The sequence below is a fragment of the Eumetopias jubatus genome, unplaced genomic scaffold (assembly GCF_037043125.1).
Source record: "Eumetopias jubatus isolate StellerSeaLion01/CBP00866 unplaced genomic scaffold, mEumJub1_p1.0 scaffold_8, whole genome shotgun sequence".
Taxonomy (NCBI): domain Eukaryota; kingdom Metazoa; phylum Chordata; class Mammalia; order Carnivora; family Otariidae; genus Eumetopias; species Eumetopias jubatus.
This window is the reverse complement of record NW_028274814.1, coordinates 133,443,183-133,461,523: the sequence shown is the minus strand read 5'-3', so window position 1 is coordinate 133,461,523 and position 18,341 is coordinate 133,443,183. Positions and strand designations below refer to the sequence as shown.

Below are 18,341 nucleotides of genomic sequence, written 5' to 3'. Positions count from 1 at the left end.
GGGAGGGGGCTGGGCGCTGGGCACCTGTTCTGTGCCTGGAGTGCAGACGAGCTCACGCAGAGATGCTACGTGCCAACCTCACTGTGCAGATGGGGGCCGATGCAAGAGCAGAACATTTCCCGAGGCGCCAAAGCTAACTAACATGGGACCACGCTTGGAATCCTGGCCGCGATGCTCTGTACTAACCAGTGTGCCTCCCTGCACCCTGCCCTGACTTGTCCCTGTCAGGTCGCGCAGCACCCAGCATCACGGGAGCTCCGTGCTCTGCCAATGAAAGGTGTTCAGGAAGGGTCCTGAGGGCCTCACTTGTGCTTTGACCCTGGACGTGGGCAGGGGCTTTCCTGATGCCCTGCAGACGGTGTGGCTGGCTGGGGCGCTTACAAGTTCTGGGGAGAGGAAGAGGGGAAGTGGAAAGGAGTCCAAAGCCCTGGGGTCGTGCGAGCACAGGTTCAAATCCTGCCTCTGCCCCCGGCCAACTGGGCAGCCTGGGGCAGTTTACTCAACCTCTGTGTGCCTCAGTTTCCCCATCTGTAAAGTGGGCATCGTAACGGTACAACCATCCTATGGCTATTAGGAAACAAAACGAAGCAGCCACGTAAAGCCCTTGATGGATTTTAGCTATTTATCATTCTTGGTCAATCCCTAGAGGAGGTGGAGAGTTTGCCTCCCAGCCGGCCCTGCCGTGCAGCCCCCTGCCCAGCCGACACGTCCTGGACGGTTCTTCCTCTCCACCTGCACCTGTAGGTCCGTCTGCCAAAAACGCCCTCCCCGACCCTCTGTGTGCTTGGGGATTGTCTCCCCAAATCAGCCTCTGCAAAGGTGCCCCGATGCCCCTGCCCTCTGTCCTCCATGTTCCAGCACCTTCTTCCCAATAGTAACACCTACTGACCACTTACAGCACACCGAGCTCTGTGCTGAGCTCTTCATGCACGTTATAGTATTTTATTCTTACAAAACTGTAGAGAAATTGGTATTATTAGGCCCATCTTATTGTTGGGGAAATGGGGGCCAGGAGAGGAGCATGGATGCCCAAGGTCCCACAATGGTCGAGTGGAGGCCCTGGGATTCGAACCTGGGCCTGTCGGTGTAGAGCGAAGCTTCCGTTCCTGGTCGCACAGCTGGGACCTGACAGTGGCTTCCTCCATAGCTCTCTGAGCTTTGCCTCCCTGCCTGTGGGCCCTGCCCGGGAACATGTCCTCCACCTCTCTGCATCGCCCCCACCCCAGGCCCAGCCCAAAGGCCCCTGCGCAGCAGTGGATGATTGCTGAACCAGGGACCTTAAGCCGGACAGGGCTCTGCGGGCGGGCAGTGGCCCAGGCCAGGCTCAGCATCCCCAGCAGCTGCCCCTGAACTCCCCAGGCCTCACTCCCTCCCCTTTCCACAGCCTGGGCTGAGGTGCGTGATGGTCAGTCAGGTAGAGATGTGGGCCCGCAGCTCAGATTCAGCTGGCTCAGAGCCTAGCATGACTGCCTTGGTTTCTTACTGGAGAAAAAAAGGCACTTTTTATATTTAAATGGCATGGCCAATGGGCTTTAGGAAGCACTGCAACCAGCTTACTGGGGTGCAGGCCTAGGGTTGCCCCGTGCCAGGATGGGGCACTTTTAAAGATCATCAGCCCCATCTTGCCAAGGCCCAGAAACGGACTGTGGACTTATGAAGGCCACAGCAAGGAGCCAGAACCCAGCCTCCTGACCCACAATCTGGTGCTTCCTCTCTCCCTCCCTCCCTCCCCAACCTTCTCCTCCATGCTGTGCCTCCTTTATCCATCAAAGGCTGAGTGGCCAGGACAGAGCCCTGCGTGGTAGGGTGGAGGGACATATTTTTATAAAGTTTGTAAACAGCACCGTGACTGCCAGGTGCCCCATCCATCCTGGACAAAGTTGAGAACTACACATCGAATCCAGTCCTCCCCTTGCTTTGTGAGAGTAGAGACACTGAGGTCCAGAGACACCAAGGGACTTCCTGGGTCACACAGCAGGCTCCTGGCAGAGCCAACAACCAGAACTTGCATTCCCTGACAACCCAACTAAGTCTTCCGGGCTGATTGTGCTGAGGCTTTGCAGCCATTGCTATACGTTTTCAATTGCAAGGAGCTACCCACTCTCCAGGGTTTTGCAATTAATAACCCATCATTTCACTGTTCCTGGCTCTCTAGCCTGCCATCTAGTGGCAACACTGAAAGCTACAGGCTATTGTTGAAAAGAGCAAGTCCCAGGGCAGAAGAAACTGTATAAAGACAAACAGGAGGACTTGGAATGTTTCAGGGAAACATCTAGAAAAAAAGGAGGCAACCAACCAAATCTCTCTAGGAGGCACTTCTAAGAACTTGTGCCCCCCCCCCATGCCACCATTCCCTGGCGACTCTGGGCAGAGGACGTGGCACCTGGGACCAAAAGCAGCCCCTCCCATAAAGGAGGGGATGGACCAACCAACCTGCTCTAACAGCCTGAGGCTCCTATTAACTAAATTCCTCATGAATATGAATTGATTTTAAGGTCTCTTTCCAACGGGAGCGCAGGATGGTTTCTAAGTTGGGGGAGGGGACACACTGGGTATATTTTGGCTCCCAGAGGGTCTGTGCTCCCAACACTCCCCCAGGCCAGGTTCTGAGACAGCGAGATTCCTTCTGTCAGCTGAGAGGTGCAGTCAGCTCCGAGCAGGAAACCCAGTCCCCGATTCTGCCTGCCTGGGCCTCCCGGTCATGCCTATTAACTAGCAGGCGGGAGGCCCCTGAGGAAGGACACTTACTCCTCTCGGGGCACTCCGGGCCACACAGCCTCCCAAATTGGAGACTTCGGGGACACAGGGCCCATCGCTGCCCTTCTCCAGAGAACCAGGCAGGCTGGTGCTGGGGACCGGGAAGTGACCTCCACAGCCAGGAGCTGCCTAATGAGCTCCTCACTCAGTGCCGCGGGAGAGGGAGGAAGGGGGGGCCAGGGAGAGACACAGGCACCACACATCCCACGTGCACACACACGTACACACACGTGGTCTCCTGTGGCCACAGAGCCCCTCATACCCACACGCACCCACACATAGATGTACAGAGACCCCCCCCCATGGAGAGAGACCCACACCCTATCCCCTCCCCCCCAGACCTTCTCTTCTCAAATGTCCCGTCACATCACTGTTCCCAAGACCTGGAGGTTCAGAATGCAGGATGGTGTACAAACGCCTGTGTGTGACCCCCGGCATGTGCACACACATCTCTGGAGTGGGCTCTGTGGCCAGGGGTGCAACGGTGGCCATAGGGTGGCCGCCTGGGACAGCAATGGGGAGGGCTGGGGGGGAGGGGGACAGAAGAAATGTGGCCCCTCCCGTGCCCTCCATCTGAGGTTGCTCAGGCCACACGCTGGGCTTCCCCAGTAACTACCCAAGGTGAGGCCTGGGACTTCCAGGCATCTGCTCTCTCAGTCCCGCCCGGCCCGGACCCAGCCATCACTCACCCACAGTCCTGTCCTAAGGCCAGCTCGCCCCAACCCATGCTCCTCACTCTTGCCAGGCGTTTCCAAAACACTCCCCGGCCTGGTTAATCCCCAGGCCACACTGGGTCTCAGTTCGGACACCTTCTTGGACCACCAGCCCCCCACCCTCTCCATGTCATGCCCCACGTGCTCCACGATGCCTGGACACCTCTCTGAGCACCGACGGCACTGTGGCCCTGGCACGGGACAACCGCTCAACACACTTGCCCTGTGTGTCCACATAACGGGCATTTCTTGAGCGACTTCCATGTACTAGGCATAGTTGTGGGCACTCTATGAAGGAAGTCCATCTCGTGGCCAGTTTCCCCAGTAAAGGGTGGTGGGGCATGAGGGAGGGGAACACACACTGTGGCAGGTATGCTGGTCAGACGCCTGGGCTCCAAGGTGCCTGCTGTGTGACCCTGGACTGCTCACGGCCCTCTCTGGGCCTTATTTTCTTCATTTGTTCAATGGTCTAAAGATGGTTTTGAACTAGGTAATCTTTAGGATCACCTTGTAGGATTGGTGGGGGTGGGAAGGATAGAGAGAAGCTGGCACCTCCCCACCCTGCCCCCAAGGGAGTCTCCCCAGAGCAGCGGGAGGGGACCAAGGGGGAAGCGCACTGAACTGCTCCTCCCCACACCGCTCACAGCTTTGCTCCTCACCGCTCACCCCTCTCCCTCCCCTGCCTCCCCATCCTTCCTCAGGACCTTCAGAGTAGTGTTCAGGGCTCCCAGGGTTCCCATCATGTCAACCTTCACGGGTGGGGAGGTGGCCCCATATATGCGCCCCCAGGATCCCCTCTGTACTTCGCCCGGCCTGCCCATCTCAGAATGAAGCTACCATCTGGCCGCCCATCTTGCTCCACAAATATCCCGGGGCCTGCACTCCACTGCCCTAGCAGGCCTGCCCAGAGTCAGGCCAGCCCCACGGGCTCTCACCGCGGACGGGCTGTGGAGAGGTTGGCTGGGTGGAGCAGGTGACAAAGCCCCAAGGCCTCAGGACTGAGAACCGGGGGGCGGGGAATGAGAACCACTCTGACTCTGCAGGAGGAAGAGGTGCCAGAGGACCTGCCCTCTTCTGCAGACAGGGAAACCAAGGCTCGGGCAAGGAAGAGAAGCAAGGGTTCGGAGAGAGCCAGGGAAAGAGCGGGGCTCAGGGCAGACGGAACGCTGCGCAGAACCCTGTGCTGCCGCTGAATTGCTGTGTGACATCACGCAAACCGCTTCCCCTCTCTGAGCCTCACCCAGGTTGTCAAGAGGATTAAGTCAGCCATCAGTATGCCAAATGCCACAGAGGAGGTGGGCAGGTGCTCATAAAACGTCCTGTCCTTCCCTGACAGGGCTGAAATCCCACGCGGGCCGAGCGCTCCCTGCCCGTCCCCCATCCCATTCCTAACTCAGGGTAGCAAAAGAACAGTGCTCGGGAAGTCAGGAGGCCTCTTGGGCAAGTTAATTCGCATCTCCAAGTCTCGGTCTTTTCACCTTGGGAAAGGTTTTCCGTGAGGACAGCCCACCTCCCTCACAGAGGGATTGTAAGGCTCACGAGAAATCATGGAGATGGAAAAGCTCTGAAAACTATGAATCTGGGCAGACGTCAGGGCTTGTTATAACATAACTTTTCAACACTGGGCGGGTGGACAGACAGATGGATGGGTGGCTCCTGATGTGGGGCGGGGAGGTGCGTGGTCGGGTGATGGAGCTTGAGTCCTAAGTCAGCGCAAGTGAGGGATCTGGGGATCCCCTCCCCAGTGAAAGGCGGCATGATGCTCTCCCTCAAACTAAGCAGCTTCTTTTCACACGTGTGTCCCCCTCGACAGCCACCCCCCACAAGGAGCCTTGTTGCTGAAAAGCCAGACTCCCCCGAATGCTGCCATTCAAGTTCTTACGGGACTCAGAGGTACCAAGACCTCCCTCCAGCGTCTTCAGGCCCAAATACCGGCCCATGAGCTTGGTGGGAGCAAGACCCACATCTGTCTGGTCACTGAAGGATCCCCATGCCCAGCACAGGCACTGGAAGGTGCTGGCCAGTCTTGTCCTAGTGCAGGAATGGCTGGGGGCGGGGGGGGGCCCAGGGGGGCAAAAGGGGGGAACCAACTCACTGGGCACACGGTTGATGGCTTTGAGGGGCCTCAGGACACGCACGGTGCGGATGGCCGACAGGTTGATGTTCTGAAGGTCCAGGGAGTACTCGACCATCCTGCAGAGAAAGGGGGGAGAGTGAGGGACAGAGCAGGAGGGACACTCAGGGCCACGGACCAGGCCACGGCCATCTAGCCACCCACGCGTGCCCATCCGTGCCCACAGCCGCCTGGAGGGGAGAGGTAAGGAATGGGGCCAGAATCCCGGCTATGGCCCAGTCAGCTGTGTGGCCTGGGCTGTTGCCCCTTCTGTAAATGGACCTGGTGGCATCTGCCTCCTACCCTCCTGGGGATTCCAAGAGATGCAGTGGGGGGGTGGGGGGGCAGAGGGAACGGAGAAGCAGAGCCCTCGGGTCCCCACTGAGTGCCCAGCACTGTGCCAAGTAGCTCTTGCCCTTGCTTCCCCAGCAGCCTCTGAACCAGGGAAGGCGAGCAGGGGAGAACAATGGAGGGGGAGACCCCCGGCTGACCCCAGGTGGTGACCAGAGGGCAAAATCACAGTTGCAGGGTCAAGTCCTGGCTGCCAGCAGAGGCCCAGAGCCGAGCCCCCAGTCCCTATATCTCCCCGAGCCCCCAGGCCCCCAGCAAGCCTAGCTTAGATGCCCAGGTTTACACATGAGGAGAGGAGCCAGAGAAAGGTGACATCGCATGGCCCAGATCACCCAACCAGGCCCACACCACACCTGCCCCTCCCTGTCTGCTCTCCAGGCCTCTGAGCCCAACCACAGGCTCACAGCAGCCCAGGTATCACAGGCCCCACCTCCGGGGATGTCACAGGCACACTGTATTTCACTTGCAGGAAAAAATCCATGCTCTCCTGGGCACGCTCCCTGCAAGGCACCCAGGCTCCAGCCTCACCGGCTCACTGCGCCCCCATGCCAAGCGTTTGCACCCACCATCCCTTCTGCCTGGGATGCTGCCTCTCTCATCTCTGTCCACTGAAACCTTACTCATGCTTTAAGCATCCGGGCAGATGCCCCTAGAGTCCTGGAAGTTTTTCCACACCAGAGTCTGCGATGAACCAAGCCAGTGTGGGTGCTACAGACCCAAGAATGACTCAAAGCTGGCCTCAACCCTCAGGAGTACCCACTGGAGCCAGGGAGAGACCCAAAGGCAGAGATGAGGCCTCATCAAACAGGTCCACCCTCCCTCTCCACATGCAACCGGCCCTGACACGCCTTAGAGGCAGTTTTTCTCCTCCAGGAAGTCTTCCCAGATCTCCACTGGAGGCAGATCTCTAGGGTCCTCTCTGTGGTGTCCTGGCTTCCATCAGATCCTACCTGCTCAGTTACTGCCTGTCCCTCTTTCCCCGCTGAAGGACGACCCCCCCCGCCCCCGCACCGGGCCTACAGCCTCGGCCTGACCTCCCCCACCCCCCGCCCCGTGCTGCTCACCAGACCACCAGACCCTTCCTCCCCCTCCCCGCCCCCCCCCATCCTCCACCCTGGGGCTCCACCTGTCACTCCCATCAGCGGGGAAATGAAGGCTTTTCCTACACACCATGCAAACCTGTCCAACTGTTGTGAAGCCACCGCCCCCTCCCGCTGCTGGAAGAATAGTTGAGTGAAAGCTTCTTTGCCTGAGATGCCTCCATCCATCCCCCAGCTTTCTGGGGCACAGGCTCTGGCTCCCATGCTCTCTCTCGCATGCAGAGTCACACACCTGCACACAGTCGTCGGTGCACACACACACTCACTCCTTGGACACCCTCATCCACACACACTCCCCCACCAGAGCCCAAATTCAGAAGAGGGGGCGTGACCAAAAAAGTGACAGAGAATTAGAACTAGAGATGGAGACCTGGGGGACCAAGGAGGGGAGGCAGAGGAGGAGGAGGGAGGGGGAGGGAAAGGAAGGGGGAGGGGGGAGGGGAGGAAGAGGGGAGAGGAGGGGGAGAAAGAGAGAGGGGTGCTAGGGGCAGCAGCCTGGCAGAGAGGGTGCTGCAGGCTGAGGCCGGCCCGGGGGCAGTGGGTGAGGACAGAGGGTGATGTGTGAAGGGGCACCGAGGAGGGAGTGGAGCTGTATGAGGATTCCGTGTGTGGGCGAGCCAACTGTCATTTTTGTATTTTGTAGAAAGAGCTCTCCAGGCAGCCAGGGAGATGTGTGTGATGAAGGCACTGTGGGGGCGGCACACACAGGCACACAAACAGGCGCTCACACTGGCTCGGCACACACACACAACACACACACACACACACACACACACACACTCACACTCACACCCCAGGTCTAGGAGAGCCGCCCCAGCTCCAGCCAGCCCCTCCCCGCCCCTCCCCCAGCCGCCCTCTTCCTTCCGCCCTGGCTCCCTCCATGCTGCCCCTGGCTCCCTCCATGCTGCCCGCAGGGGCAGCACCATGCCCTGGGCATAGCTGGGCCCCCAGGGCTCCGTGTGTGGTTTGCTGGGGGTGGTGGGGTGGGGGTTCCCAGACTCCGCCAGGCTGAACCCACTGGGATCCTTTGTTTCGGGAGCCCCAGGGCACACCTGCTGAGCTCTGGCAGGTGACAGCCCAGGATTGGTTCCCATCCCCACGAAATCTCGCAATAAAAATAAATAGATGCTTCACAGCCGGATGGCTAGACAGAGAAAAGCACATGGTGTTTGAGGCCTACTGCCTGCCAGGCAGTTCTCATTCCTTACCTGCGTTAACCTGTTTGAGCCTCCCCAATACCTGGAACCCATCACACTGTTCCCCACACTCCCCTGGACCAGGGCCCCCCCACTATGGGTGCCTTCAGGCCAACCCTGCCTATCCCCTGGCCCTGCCTCACACTGCTCCAGGGGCTCCGTGTCCCCCCAAGTAGAACCTGTGGGAGAATGGAATGACTGGTTCTTAATTAAGGGAGGCTGCGCACTGCCGCCCTGTCCCGGCCCCTGCCCCGCGGACAGGCCGGGACCAAGGATAGGAAACATCTACAGATGCCCAGCCCATTCAGGCTCAAGCTTTCCCTTTGTGTTTCTCTAAAACAAGGAGGGGACTGGCCCCTGGGTTCTGAGTGAGGTACAGGGTGTTGATGAATGTCACCAAGGCCCATGATTAGCCAGAGTTAGGAAGCTTTAGGATCTGAGCACCTCTCAGATCCCAACCAGCTCATGGGAGGCTGATCAGACTCATGCCCGTCTCTGAGGTGGACTAAAGCAGCCACTGCCTGGCAGGCCCAGAGAGACACATTGGCCCAGCCCCTTCCTTCCCTTCCCCCTGACGCGACCCTCCAGGTCTTCAGTGAGGGAACACACCTTCTGCAGCCTACTGCAAAAATGCCCCTGAGACCTCATCACTTGCAGCCCTCAGGGTGTCCACTGAAAAGCTCCCATGAGAAATTTCTTGAAGGATTTAGTGTTAGGAATCTTAGCTCTGAGCTTCCTGGCAGTCCAGTCAAAAGAGGAAAGGTGATGAGTTACTGAGTTATTAGCAGCAAGAAAGATCCTTCCAGGAAATCCACTTGCCTAAACATTCCTCCCAGGTTCTAACCCTCTCTTCTATATTTCTACTTGGGGATGTTATATTGCACCTTATTCTGGAGGAATAAGACAGGGTATAAATGCATTCAGTGATAAAGAACACATAGTAAGTGCTCAGTGAAGAATCCAGGCGTTCTCATTCTTCTCTGAGGGGAAGAGGATAGAAAGGCGGACATTGGACAAGGATGGAGAGAGATGGGCAGAGCACATAGCTAGGAGGGTGGAACTGTGGGTTTAAGTCTGGAACTGGAACCACACTGTCCTAACAGTGACTCTGTGTACCAAGTTGGGACAGTCTGCTCACAGCTCCCTGACCCCTGCCTTAGTCCGGTCACCGTCCCTCTCTCCTGACAACCACAGCAGCCTCCTGACTATTCTCCTGTCTCTTGCTTCCTCCCCACCCCACACCCCTTCTTCAGTCAGCTAAAACTTCCTGAAATTCAAATCTAGCTGTATCACTCCCTGACTTAAACCCTCAGTGGCTCCCCATTGTCCTCAAAACAAAGCCTATGCCCCTGACCAAGGCCTACAAGACCTCCAGGCTGGCCTTCCCTTTCCCCAACCCCTGCTCCTACACCACACATCCAAGACATCATCACCCTAGGCCTGTCAAGCTCCCCAAATACACCCTGCTCTTGCCCCCTTTCCTTTGCTCAGTGCCCCTTCCCGCGTGTTCCCAGAGTTCCTTCAAGACCACCTCCTCCATGAAGCCCCTGCTCACCCCCTCCATACACCTCAGGCTGAATTGACCCCTCTCTGCTCTGGCTTATTCCACACTCTGTTCATACCTCCTGCCTAGCGTGGGTTCCCCCAAAGCAGACCCTGAGCCAAGAGCTCTGGGGGTGATCCCAAGGAGTGTGGCAAGGGAGGGGAGGAAACAGAGGAAAGCCAGTGAGGAGCTACTCATGAGAGGATCACTGCTGTGGATAATGGGGGCACAACCGGTACCCCCTGAAAGACTGTGTGGAGTGGGCCTTAGAATGGGACCAGAGTGGGGCGAGGCTGGCCATGCAGCCCCCTCCTTCTGTGACACACCCCCGCACCGGCCCCACACAGCAAACAGGAGGCACTCAGGGATCTACTTAGCATGAATAACACGAGTGACAAAAGAAGCTACCTCCTTCCTCCTCCTCCTCCCCTAGATGACAGCTGTGGGAGACCCCCCTCCAAAAAGGAGAAGGTGAAGAGGGTGTCACTCTATGGGTGAATAACCACTGGGCTGACTTCCCTCGGGCCCCAAGTAAGACATCACTTATGGGAGTGAGAAATTAATTCCTAATTACACAGTTACTTTATCACACAGCTTTCGGTGCTAAAAGTCTAAAAAAAAATCAACAAAAACCCCCACTACCTCCTGCCAGCTCCCAAGCGCCTAATTAGGTAAGTAATTTTGCTTTAAAGCGAACACTTCTGTCCTGACATCACCCCAGGAAGAGAGTAGCTGAACCCAGTTCCGGGGCTGTCCTTGAGGAGAGGGACTCGGTTGGGGTCATTCCAGAGTGGGCTGGGAGAGAAGACATCTGCTCTTCAGGGCACGACCCTACCTGTTCCTGCTGAGGAGCCTCCCTCCCACACCCCCAGAGTACACCTCTCCCAGGAGAGGCCCAGAGACCCAGGCCCAGTCAACCAGCGGACACCATCCCCCAGCCACCGTGACTAGGTCAGGATGGGCATGGGACCCCCAGGTGGGCCATGAGGGGCAGCCCGGCCGTTGAGCTAGGACAACAGGGAAGAGGGCTCTCCTTGGCTAAGCGACTGCCTGGAAACCCTAAGGCGCTAACGGCCATCTTGCCTCCGTGGTGGCCTACGAATTCTGCCAACTCAAAAAAAGGCTGAGTCCAGAGCTGGAGAGAGGCAGGATCCTGACCATATGGTTTGAGCACTCCCTCTATCCGAATCCCAGATCTGCCCTCTGCTTTTTCCAGTTCCGTGAGCCAAAACATTCCCTTTGGGGCCTTGGCCCCATTTGCCTTCAGTTTCTCTCATTGACAACTCAGAGTCCTGGCTGATTCAGAAGGGTTTCCTGACCTTCCCCATGGTGGGATTATGGCCACTGCCAGATTTGGAAGCTGAGGCTCAGAAAGAGCCCAGATCACACAGCCCGGGAGCATGGGATCCGGGAGCTCTGCCCAGCCCGCCCCCCTCCCATCAGGCATCAGGCATCAGGCCAGCCGCCTTTCTGGCTCCCAAGCACCCCCCCCTCAGCTGGTCAGGTGGCCAGGAAGCCCACCACACATGGCAGTACACCGAATAGGTCCAGCACCCCCGGGGGCAGTTTTACCCAGTGGTTAGAGCATGGAGCCTAGATCCCAACCCCAGCTCTGCTGTGTGACCCTGGGCAAGTCACTGACCTCCCAGGGGTGGGGGGAGAATGAAATGTGCTCCTATACGGATTCAGTCCTTAGAACAGGGCCTGGCCCCGGGGTGCCTGGCTGGTCCAGTCGGTTGAGCATCATGAGATCAAGCCCCGTGTCAGGCCTGAGCTCAGCGGGGAGTCTGCTTGAGTTTCTCTCCCTCTCTCTCTGCCCCTCCCCCCGCTTGCACACACACTCACTCTCGCGCGCTCTCTTTCTAATAAATTAATAAATCTTAAAAAAAAAAAAAAAAAGACCAGGGCCTGGCCCAAGGAGGAACCAAAGAAGCACCAGCAGTTCCTTCCCGTCACAGCCTCATTCCCCTGCCTCAGCTCACACCTGCCCACGAATCACACATGCCTGCTTAAACCCCTCCCTGAATCCCGCCTCCTGAGAAAGCCCAGGCAGGAAGGGCCTCCAGAAGCTCTGACGTGGCCCCAGCACTGTCTGCCACGTGCCCTGCCTTCCAGGGGCACCTGCGCATCCCATGCTCCCACAGTGCACCAGGCTTTTTCCAGGCTACCTGCCTTTGCATCTGCCAGTCCTACCTGCGCTTTCCAGATCCCACCCCTGAACTGAGCTCGCCTGCCTTGTGTCCCACTGTCCTCTAGGAGGGCACCTCTGGCTCTGACGTGTGCTCTGTCGTGTCCCGCTTCCTCAGGGCAGGGGCGGCCTCAGAGTCCCAACTGGGTCCCCAGTGTCCCAGCCCAGGGCCTGGCTTAGAGGCGGGCTCTCCATGCCAGCTTGTCAAACACAGAACTTGAGGGAAAAGATCAGAAAAAAGAAAAAAAAGCTTGGAGCTGACAAGAAGCAACATAAAATGACTGAGATTTAACGTCTTTCCGGGAAATACCCCTCCCAGGAGATGATTTCTGTGTGTTGCTGATAAAAATAGGGTGTTTCCTCAATCTTTGCAAGGGGACCACGGGGGCTTTCTTAAAATGTAATTTAAGATGTAGCTAATGGAAAGGAAGCTGAGATGCTGGAAATGGCAGATCATCTGTCAGGAGGCAGCTCTGTGATGATTCAGCCTTGCTCTAGTGGATAACTAGACCACCAGCCTACACTGCTACCCCACACTTAGCACACAGTAGGTGTTCAGCGGAGGGAGGAAGGGAGGGAGGGAAGAAATAATGGAAAGAGAGAATTAGGGAGCAATCACTTTAACCCTTGTCCTTGGCCAGCACTTCTGATTTACAGGTCACTTCTACCCACACATCCTCACACAAATCCTATGAAGCCGGAAAACAGGGGTTCTTAAGCCCATTTGACTGTTAAAGAAACGGATGCTCTGAAACCAACTCAGGCCAAGTTCAGAGTCAAGGAAAGATGTGGGGGCCACAAAGTCAAAGGAAAGGCTGCCTACACAGCCCCAGGCAGGTGGGATCCAGGGTAGCCCTAGGGACCGCAGCAGCAGGAGATCCCACATCTTCTCTAGACAAGGCTCCACTCAGGTGACAATACTCCAGTGACTCTGTCTCTGGGCAGAGTTGCCACACAAATACAGGATTCCCAGTTAAGTCTGAATTTCAGATAAACAATAATACATCATTTTTAAGTATAGGTCCCAAACACGCCTCATGATGTCTGCTTCATGAAATTTAGCACGGTTACACCAGCATAGTCTGGGCAGGATCAGTGGACACAGCTGCTGGGAACCAGACACAGACACTTTGGGCTCTACCAGACTTTGGGCGTAAAGGTCCCTCTCAGATGACCCACCCGGCAGCCCTCTGAGGGCTGATGAAGTTGCCCACGTCCTCAGGGGCAAATGGACTGGAATATTTTGGCCTCTGAAAAGGTAAAACCCCTCATGCAATGAGTCAGCATGGGCTCTGGAGCCAGCCGTATGTGAGCGCATCCCGGATCTGGCCCATACAAGCTGTGTGACCTGGGGCAGACTGCAAATGTCTCTGAACCTCCGTTTCCACATCTGCGACATGGGGTTAACCACCTTCTCCCCCAAGTTCTCGGGATTGTGAGGACGTAAGAGAGCGCAGCGCAGTCAGTAAACACTACTTCTGCTAAACCAGCTGATTTCTGCTGATGTCTGCCTACCCAGAGCTCCCTTCCTTCTCCGCTCTTTGGGAAAGAGTCCTGGCATTTTGCAAAGTCTACCCTCCCCACTCTCAGGCCACGTGGCGTGGGTGGGGCCGGACTCGCACCCCGTTCAGGGGATGGGCCCTGACTCAGCTCTGGCCAATCAGAGCACAGCCTCATCCCAGCCGCAGTGATTGGTCCAGGAATGAGCACATGACCCACGCCAGCCAATCCAAGTCAAGGAAGCTACCTTCCACACTCCTTGGAGGGACTGAAAAGGAAGGTCCCCTTTCAGTGAAGCCAAGAGAGTGGGCTCTGAGCCCGGAGCTGCCCTCTGCCACCCGCACCCCGGGAGGAAAGCTGCCGGGATGTATGTCAGCACAGAGTAACGAGCAGAGCTGTAGGATGGAAGGACACAGTGTCTAGTGATCTCTTCCAGGATTCTAGATCAAATGGGCCCTGAAGCCAGAGACCCTGCGGCTTTCAGGAAAGGAAATGATAAATTTAAACTAGGATGGGCAGGTTCCTGTCCCGTGTAACCGAGAGAGGCCTTCCTGGTTCATGATTGACTGGTGTCCGGCTTGTCAGCCTGTGGCCTGAGAATCTGATGATTTACCCCTCACCCCTCACAGCATGTAGCATCTTGTTTCCATGGAAACAAACCTAAGCGGTTATCATCGCTCTCATCCACTCTAATCCACAGCAAATGAGAAAACCATCCACCCCAAGGTTCCCACTGGAATCTTCCCAGGTCCACACCCACCCAACGCCAGTTCAGCTTAAAGAAAGTGGCCCCACACTTCGGTGGCTCAGTCGGTTGAGCGTCTCCCTTTGGCTCAGATCAGGATCCGGGGTCCTGAAATTGAGCCCCACGTTGGGCTCCCTGCTCAGCAGGAAGTCTGTTTCTCCCTCTCCCTCTGACCCTCCCCGCTGCTCATGCTCTCGCTCTGGTGCGTTCTCTCTCTCTCTCTAATGAATAAAAAATCTTTAAGAAGGAAGGAAGGAAAGAAGGGAGGGAGAGAGAGAGAGAGAGAGAAGAAAGAAAGGAAAGAAAGAAAAGAAAAGAAAGAAGGAAGGAAGGAAGGAAGAAAACGGCTCCAGATAACCCCCCCACACACACACAGCTCCACAGTGCCTGGGCACAACAGATTCCAAACAAATAATCCATGGAGACTCCCCCTCCATGCTGGCCCAGAGCCAAGCTCTGGGGACTCTGGGATGATGAGCCAGCCTCAGTCCTGCCCTCAGAGCACCCAGTGCTTGGAGTAGACAGACCTATAGAGCCCAGGATAAATTAGGATGTAAAGACGTGAAGACCAGGAGGGTGCCCTGGTCTTGCTGACATAAGGAGTGCTTCCCTGACTCACAGATGATGCACACAGAGTCATGCCGGAGGGAGGCCAGCTCCAAAGGCTTCTGGAAACAGCCACAATGATGACACTCTGACACCCATAACCACAGCCCAGTCTGTGAGCAGGGACAGGCCTCTGCACAGCCTGCATGGGTTGGATTTGACTTTAAACTTCTCAATAGATCACACACCCTGCCCCGTCAGCCCAGGCAGAGTCTGGAGGCTCCAGCTAGGCTTGGTAACACGATAGGGCCACAGCTTTGGCCAAGAGCAGAGAAACTCAGGCCGTAGGAGAGGAATGTGGCACATTCTGAGAGTTGCCCACATAATGTGCACGCTTTTTCCAATCCTGCCTGGCCCCAGGGAACAATTCTTGGTTGATTGAGCCAAATTCAATGATGTTTTCTATTTTCTTGGCTATCCCTGCAGCTAAAGATGGCCACAAGACCCAGCTCTGGCCAAGTGTGCTAGCACAGGGGAAGGATCTAGGAAAGAAAATGTCTTCCTGATCCAAGTGGACACTCGCAGCTGGCATAGCCCTGTTTCCTTTCATCCTTCCTTTCTTCAATGCAAACACGAAGCCCACAGCTTCAGCAGCTACCTTGTGACCATGAAAGAAAGGCCTGGAAAATCACGGACATAGCCCCCAGGACACAGAGCCATCATCAGCATCCACCAACTTCAGAACTTCATGTTATGTTGGAAAAACACCCCAGGATTTGCTCGAGCCACTGCTGGTTGAGTTTTCTATTACTTGCAGCCAAGTACATCCCAGCAAGTTACACAGAACCAGGACTCAATCCCAGCCTCTGGAGCCTAGCTCCCTGGGTTCACCTCCCGGCCCTTTCCCTTACCAGCTCGTGACTGTGGGCAGGTCTCTCCCGGTTACGGGGCCTCATCTGTGAAATGGAACTGACCACAGTCCGTCCCTCACAGAGCCAGTCTGAAGATTAAACCAGACAATGCACAGCTTGGGCCCACAGTGAGTACTTGGCAAACAGTAGATGCTCTTACTTTTTATCACATCCCTGGATGGAGCCCAGGAAGATTCAATTCCCTCTGCTTTCTAAAGAACCACGGATGGGCACTTCAGACAAAAGGAACTCTCAGCAAGCGACTGCAGAGGGGACGTGCCTGCCCGCTCTTTTTAGAAAGCTCTAGTCCAGGGTTGAGGAACAATTGACATTTTGTTTCCTAAGAGCCTATAAAAGTCAGGGTGGGCAAGCTGTTCCCTGTGTGCACTCACTCACTCAGGAGAAGAGATCCCAGGGTGTGATGGACACTGACCAGTCCCTCCTTCTCGCTCCCTGGCTAAGGGCCTGAGTTACTAACATTACTACTATTTCTGTTAATATTTTTAACGATGATAGAAATTCTTAGCGGGGTGTCCTCACGGTTCTGTTCACGAAGTACATCTACCTGTCATGAGAATTAACTCAGATCCTGGCCCCAGATCAGAGAGGGGGCCTTCCTCATGCTTCTTCCCTTTCCTGGGGTTCTCAGGACTAGGAACGGTCATCTCCACTTGAAGCACTCCCAGTCAAGGGCATCTTGAGGGCCAAATGAACGAGAGCACCTGCATTGGGGCCACCCGGGCATTTGGCTGAAATGCAAATTCCTAGGCCCTCCATACTCCCTGGGTCTGGATCCTTGGGGTGAGGCCCAGGAATCTGCACTGTAACATGTACCCCAGAGATCCTGTTGCTCCTTGAACTTTGAGGAGCACTGAGAAGGGGTGCAAGGCTGTGCATGTGTTTGAGGAGTGGAGAGGTCGGATGCCTGTTCCTGGTCTGCTCATGCTCATCCCTTAGCGGCTCCACTTTCCTACATCGAGGCCCTCTCTGGGATGCCATCACAGCTGGAAGCTTTCAAGGGCTTTCCGACTCAAAGCAGCTCCTGTTCTCTGCACTCATCCAAGGCAGCGGTCCACACCCTTGGCAAGAATCAGCCTCATTCTGGAGAGGTCCCTGCAGGCCATTCCTCCAGCCCTGGTTCACCTAGGAGAATCATCATTGGAATTCCTGGGGAAGCTTTTAACAGAAGTGCCCAGGCCCCTCCCCACAGATGGCAATGGCCATTCATGTTCTTGGTTAGGGGAGGAGGTAGAATTACCAGCACAATGCACCGAGGGAGATACAGAAATAAAGAATATCTCAAGTTCAACAATAATGCCATTGAATATTTCATGACCTCTTAATGGACAAAAGCAGAAAAGTGGTTTAAATGAGACAGTGAGGTGGGTTCAGCTATAACCCAATGCTTACTGGAGGTTTGTCACACACTGAAAGAGTCTCTAGTGAGGTGCCACAGGACTCACTATCCTGAGCTGATCAAGCACAGGAAGTAAATGTAATGAGTGACTGAATCAGGACTCCAAGAGATCACTGTAAGATAAAATTAACAGCAAAAAACGCAAAGTTTGGTACTTGGGTTAAGTAAAGGTCAGCTGTGTTTAGTTCCAGGATGGGAGAGACCTGGCTTGGAAAGTGAACACAACCAGGGGGTGGCAGGGAGCACAGCCACTCAACAGGTCACCACGTGGCACTGGGACCAGGACAACCCATTCTCTCTGCCCCATGAGCCATCATTGGGAGGCTGGGGACCTACCCCCAGCCAGGCACCACGGGAGCCTCGCCTATCCTTTGACAAATGGTGGCAGGTGTTGAGGACATTTCATGTAAAGAAAGGGAGGGCGCCTGGGTGGCTCAGTCGCTTAAGCATCTGCCTTTGGCTCAGGTCATGATCTCAGGGTCCTTCCAAACTCTGAAGGACTGTCTTGAGTCTGTCAGAGATGCCCCCGCCTGCAGGCCCTGGGCCCCCTGTGCAATCAGGCCCCCGCCCCCCTCTCTGTCCTCATCTTTCAGCACCCAACCCCCCCCCTCCGGGATCCCTAGGCTCCAACATCCCCCTCAAGCCCTTCCCCAAACAGCCCCTGAGGCCCTCTGCATTCTGGCCCCTCTACCCCAGACCCCCTACCCCCATCCTCCACCCGGTCAGCTCTTACTCACCGCCTGGGGCCTCTCTTCTTCAGGGAGCATACGCCGCCCCGCTGTGTCAATCAGGTCCCTGCTCCACAACCTCATGGTCCTCTACACTTCCTTACAACAGCATCCATCTCAATGTAGAATTTACTTAGCATCGTATTCTCTGTTTTAGATCTGTTTTCTAAACCATAAGATCACAATGGCATCTGTCTCGTTCAACCCAGGGCCCCCTTACCCCTGTCTAGCACCAGGCCTGGCGTGTAGCTGGTGCTCAATAAATACTGATTTTGTAAACGAATCAGTGAATGAATGTTCCCATCAGATAGGAGCTACAGGAAGACAAATTCAGCTCAGTGAAAGAAAGACTCTTCTAGCACATCGGGCTCTCCCCATTTGGGATCTGCTGCCAGGTGAATTCCCCACAGCGACAGCTTGTGAGCAGGGGCTGACTGGATGTGAAGAGGAAGGCTCTGACCTCGAAGGAACCTTCCAGCGTGGAGATTGTCTCGTCCACAGCTTGAAAAAGGAGTCAGTAATTTGGGGAAGGG

At 55.9% G+C, this 18,341-nt stretch overlaps 1 protein-coding gene across 1 annotated transcript in view; it reads right to left on the bottom strand.

Moving 5' to 3' along the window:
- CACNA1I (calcium voltage-gated channel subunit alpha1 I) overlaps nt 1-18,341 on the bottom strand; it is a 102,978-nt gene that overhangs the window by 58,153 nt on the left and 26,484 nt on the right. Inside the window, exon 4 of the mRNA XM_028115684.2 lies at nt 5,566-5,663. Coding sequence (XP_027971485.2) covers nt 5,566-5,663 — 98 coding nt within the window. The remainder of the gene's footprint in view (nt 1-5,565; nt 5,664-18,341) is intronic.